We start from the raw sequence: 5,101 nt of genomic DNA, 5'->3' as shown, positions 1-5,101 counted from the left end.
CCCGCCGCCCCCGCCGCCCCCAGCCGCTCCGGCCGCATCACGGGGACCGGCGTCAGTAATTAGTACGCCATTTTAAAGGAAGGTGTGGGGCAAAAGGGGGGTACATTTTTCATGATGGGTTCATTATGAGGACGCTGCGCTGGAGCTGCCCCATACCAGGAGACATGTTACTTGCCACTCTCTCTGCGCACCGTGCTGCGCATCACGATGACTACTTTGTTGTTGATGCTCTCTGTTTACCTTGCTGCACAACATGACGACCCCCCCCCCCCCCCAAATGGTGCTCTGTCCCTCCGTGATGCACAAACACGGTGACGTTCTCTGTTGTCCCCCGCATGACTCTGTTGTTCTCCGTCCCCCACTGGCACAGCCTGACTCTGCTGTTGTTCCCCTCTGCCCCCCACTGGCACAACCTAACTCTGCTGTTGTTCTCCGTCCCCCACTGGCACAATTTGACTCGGCTGTTGTTGTTCTCCGTCCCCCACTGGTACAACCTGACTCTGCTGTTGTTCTCCTCTGTCCCCCACAGGCAAAACCTGACTCTGTTGTTCCCCTCTGTCCCCCACTGGCACAACCTGACTCTGCTGTTGTTCTCCTCTGTCCCCCAGGCCGGGCCGCCCGCGAGCTGCAAGGACGGCCGCACCTGGCCGCTCACCGGCAACGAGCGCGCCGCCGTGCTGCACGCGCACAACCTGCTGAGGAACAAGATGGCGTCCGGGGGCGTACCGCCCTTCCCCAGCGCCGCCAACATGAGGCAAATGCCCGCCCCGCCCCGCCCCGCCCCGCCCCGCCCCGCCACGCCTCGAGCAGCTCCTTGGAGTATTCCTTAGCTCGTTAGCCCGGCGCCCACGCCGCCGGAGGTGGGGCAGCCCTAGCCCTCCTCCACGTCCTGGCGGCGGCGCGGGGCACGGCAGGAGAAGGAGAGCGCCCCCCTACCTCTCGAGACTCCTGACCAACAAAAAGAAAGGGTTATTTCCCGGGCACAAGGAGGAGGAGGAGGAGGAGAAGAAGGACGTGCAGCGAGCGGAGCGCGGGCCCTTTTCAATTTGCGCGCCTTTTTATTTCTCTTTCCCCTCTCTAACTCCCTTGCACTGCTTCGCAGGAGTGGGACTCGGAGCTGGAGCAGATCGCCCAGCGCTGGGCCGACCAGTGCTCCTTCGCGCACGACCAGTGCCGAGACTCAGGTGCGTTATGGTGAACACCGGCATCCTCAGACGTCATCATCGTCACCATATCGCTTGTATACAATTATGATTGTGACACTTTATTATTATTGTGGCACTGCAGTGTTGCTTCCCGCGATCACGGCCTTCGTCGTGACCATAAACACGACCATTTCATGACCATTCCTCATGCGACCACCGTCATGACCATTTCTCATGACTCATGCTGTGGCGGTGGTGTGAAGCTCAAATAATTCTTCTGGTTCACGGCGGTCACCATGACCACCACCACCACCATCATCATCATCACCTTTTCCTCTCATGTAACGACCATCATTCGTTACCACCATCTCATCTCACCTCCGCGGTCACCCAATCCTGATCGCTCGCTAAACCTGCTCTCTGATCGATTCAGGCCGCTTCACGGTGGGCCAGAACGTGGCCATCTACTTCTCGTCCGCCGCCAAGTTCCCGCCCATCGAGTCGCGGGTGCACTCCTGGTACGACGAGATCAAGGACTACACCTACCGCGACGGACCCTTCTCGTGAGTAGCGCGCAGAGAGTGCGGGGGAGGTGTGTTTAAGCAGTTGGTCGGAAAGGTACTTCAAGAGGCAACCTATCGGAGGCAAAACGGGTCGTGATCCGAGTGGTGATACAGGTAGAAATCCCGGACTGTGATCCGGGAGGTCATCGTGGAGGTTGGCATGCGGGAAGTGTTCCGCGGGGGTTAATCCAGAAGTAAATTTGTTGAGTAACAAGGAAGGAAACCTCGCAGGCCATCCGCGGGAGAAATCCGGAAGGCAGTAGGTAATCTCTGGGAGGTCAACAAAGGGGGTAAGTCCGAGGGTAAATAATCCAGTGGAGGTGGTCAAAAAAGAAGAAGAAAAAAAACTTAAAGAAAAGAACAAAAATAAACAAACTAAACCGTAGCCTGACGGAGCATCCCCATTCACTCTCCAGAATACTCGCCGTCACCGTGGCACGCCAATCATTTTAGCTCTTGCTCTGTCGCTCACGTGCGCGGCGGTCACGTTCGGCCCGTCGGGCGTCGAGCCCCTTTCTTCTGCCCCCTCCCGGGAGCGGCCGCGACGCCTGCCGCGTGCACCTTCCCTGCCGCACCCCAAGGTGAGAGGCGGCCAGAGTGACAGGGACGGCCGCCGCCGCACTGGAAACGCAAGTTTGTGAGTGTCACATACTTACTTGTATTGGTGTTTAAATGACGCACAACTAGGTGTGTGATTTTTAGAAATTTTGATGAAAATTATAGAGTCAGAAATTTTCAGTTGCAGTGTATTGTCGTGTCGCGGGCCCTTGTGCTGAGGTCATGTGACTTAGATAGAAACGTGTTGGTTCAACTGAGTTCATTTGGTTCAGGCTTGCAGATATGTAGATTTACAGAGATGGCGCCGAGGGGTTGGCGCGGGTGGGCGACTTGAATTTTTCGTGTACACAGGAGTACGGCGTACACGGAGTACAGTCGGAGAACACTGGGTATTGCCGGTCGGAGCGCGCAGAGCACACCTGGAGTCACGGTGGAGGGAGAGAAGGTGGCGGCACGAGGGTTCTGCTCGTGGGTCCAGAATCTCGACAGGTTAGGGGATTAACGCCCTAGTCGGGGCCAACTGTAGGGCCTGTTCACACTACCTTCAGTCGGGGCCTCCGTGCAGGTAGGTAGGTGGGAAGCCCAGACTCAGCTTGCGCGGGACGGGCTCGTACCTGACTTCTCTCTCGCACACTCCGGCCGGGTGAGCCGGGCGAGGGTCGGTGCCGCTCAAGCTAAGTCGGGGCGGCCCACGTACCTGCATTGGCCGCCCCGACTGCAGGTACTCTGTACCGGCACGTTAGATAGCCCCGACTCGGCCGTTAATCCCCTAACCTGTCGAGATTCTGGACCCATGGGTCCCTATGCTGGGAGACTCTCGTGCCGCCACCTTCTCTCTCTCCACCGTGCCTGGAGTACACCCGGAGAACAGTCGGAGAACACCTGGAGTACATTTTGGCCTGTACACAGAAGCCGCCCAGACGTCCACCCCTCGGATGGCGCTCTAGTAGCAGGTGGAAGGGTTGACAGCAAAACCAACTGCTAGGGTCACTCGAGTCTAGGAACAAGCCTACATTCTGCCGCTCCAGAAAAGATGAGGTCTTCCTCTCTACCACACATTAGTCTAAACCTGTAGACTCCATATGGCATGATGGGAACGTTTGGAAAAGTCCATTCCACTGGGACGTTATTGACCTCGTACACTCCCTGTAAATTTAAGTGGTTATGTATATTAAATCGACAAAAACGAAACAAGAAAACAAAAGTTTGACGAGAGCTTAGTACTTACAGGTCCGTGACTGCACACACCCTTCATTTCACTCTTTTTAAACAAAGCATCGTAGAAGAAAGGGATATTTGTTCTAAGAGCTGTGCAAGCTCTCTTTCTAAACCGAAAGACAAAGGCATTTTCCTTCCATTGATTGTTTGATCGAATATCTAAGATCACTGCAGCCTGTTATAGGAAATATTGGCATAGATACATGTCGACACCTGAAACCTACAAGCACGGAGTTCGTGGAGTCTCCGTATAAACCCGTAGTTCCAGGGAGCTCCGTATGGACACGCAGTTCAGCGGGTCTCCGTATAACGTCGTAAGTGCTTGAAAGTCACTTCTGAGATATAGCGCTTCAAAGTTTTGGATTAACATTGCGCCTTATGGGCGGCTGGATTTTCAGACCAGAATAACTTTTGAACTAATTGACATATCGAAATGCGGGTTTCGCTGATCGATAGCCCTTGGTTTCCTCTATCCGACGCACTTCATAACTTGAAATTTTCAAAAAACATACTTACGACGCTATACGGCGGCCTGCTGAACTCCGTGTTTGTACCGAGCCCCCGGGAACTGCGTGTTTATACGGAGCCGCCACGAACTCCGTGTGTATAGGTTTCAAGTGTCGATGTATGTAACCGTTTCTCAAGCAATCCTTTCATCGGGGTCTGAGGTTTTTATATTACATGTAAGCAGATTAAATCAGCAATTATTGGCTTACCGGAAGGCTGTCATCAAAAGTTCTATTTACAGCGGTAACGTTACCATTCAACAATTGTATTTCTTTTGGTTTTTGTGGGTTAAAGTGAGTAGTTCGGAGATGCCACCTCCACGGACGTGAGTGATTCTGTGATTCACTGTGTTCAAAGTCGAGAAATCGTTCGGTGACAGCTTTGTAAGGCCCCTGGACGAAAAGGATATGTGAATCATCACCGTGATCCACAGAAGACGAATAGAAATGTTACTGTATGGTCAAAAAATGAGTCCAAATTTTAAATGGGCCCTCTAAAAAGGTCATACAAACTTACAATGGAAGAAAGGATAGTTGTGCCATAGACGCCACTCTGGTTTGTAAGTACCACGACCACGAGAATAAATGCCAACATATCTTGCAGCATCGAAGTGCGACGTAGCTTCGGCCTCCTTTCGGAATGAAACCGTTTCGTAAGGTTTCCACGGTTCACCCATCTGTGCCACGCTGCAGTCGACAAGGACGTCTACACGGTACTCCCGGAAATATTTTTTATTCATGTGTTTGCCTCGCGTGAGATAGAGGTTTTGTCGACTGTCGTTTCCGCCTGTGTCGGCAGTAGACAACTGACATTAACTGATATCAATTGAACAATCAGAAATGACTTAACGCTGGCGGCAGAGCACACACAAATACACATGGACAGCTGAATACTAACAGCTATGAACACCGACAAACTGAACCCTGATCTCTTTAAAATCGTCGGCTTATTTCGTTTTATTTGGCAGACTCACTACTTGTTTTTAGTTTCGAACCAAAAGCGGCCGTCCGGTATGCTCCTCAACTTCTGACGATGCTCTAGTGCTTTGTAAGGTGCCCAGTGATAACACTTTTAGCGAACGCAGAACCAGTGCAGCTCATCTCATATATA

At 52.9% G+C, this 5,101-nt stretch overlaps 2 protein-coding genes across 2 annotated transcripts in view; one reads left to right on the top strand and one right to left on the bottom strand.

Annotated features, from left to right (window-relative positions):
- The window catches only part of LOC127749180 (peptidase inhibitor 16-like), a 50,645-nt gene that overhangs the window by 13,318 nt on the left and 32,226 nt on the right, over positions 1-5,101 (top strand). The window contains exons 3-5 of the mRNA XM_052266338.1: positions 609-761; positions 1,103-1,184; positions 1,579-1,708. Of these exons, the coding sequence (XP_052122298.1) occupies positions 609-761; positions 1,103-1,184; positions 1,579-1,708 (365 nt within the window). The remainder of the gene's footprint in view (positions 1-608; positions 762-1,102; positions 1,185-1,578; positions 1,709-5,101) is intronic.
- Positions 2,469-4,713, bottom strand: LOC113211336 (uncharacterized). Its single transcript, XM_026429687.2, has 4 exons — positions 4,508-4,713; positions 4,201-4,383; positions 3,495-3,659; positions 2,469-3,412 (listed from the first exon to the last, which is right to left on the bottom strand). Exons 1-4 carry the CDS (start codon positions 4,595-4,597, stop codon positions 3,254-3,256), a joined length of 597 nt encoding a protein of 198 aa, XP_026285472.1. The 5' UTR covers positions 4,598-4,713; the 3' UTR covers positions 2,469-3,253.

Source organism: Frankliniella occidentalis, unplaced genomic scaffold (assembly GCF_000697945.3).
Source record: "Frankliniella occidentalis isolate FOCC.00 unplaced genomic scaffold, Focc_3.1 Scaffold37, whole genome shotgun sequence".
NCBI classification, from domain to species: Eukaryota; Metazoa; Arthropoda; class Insecta; order Thysanoptera; family Thripidae; genus Frankliniella; species Frankliniella occidentalis.
This window is presented reverse-complemented; position numbering and strand designations above follow the sequence as displayed.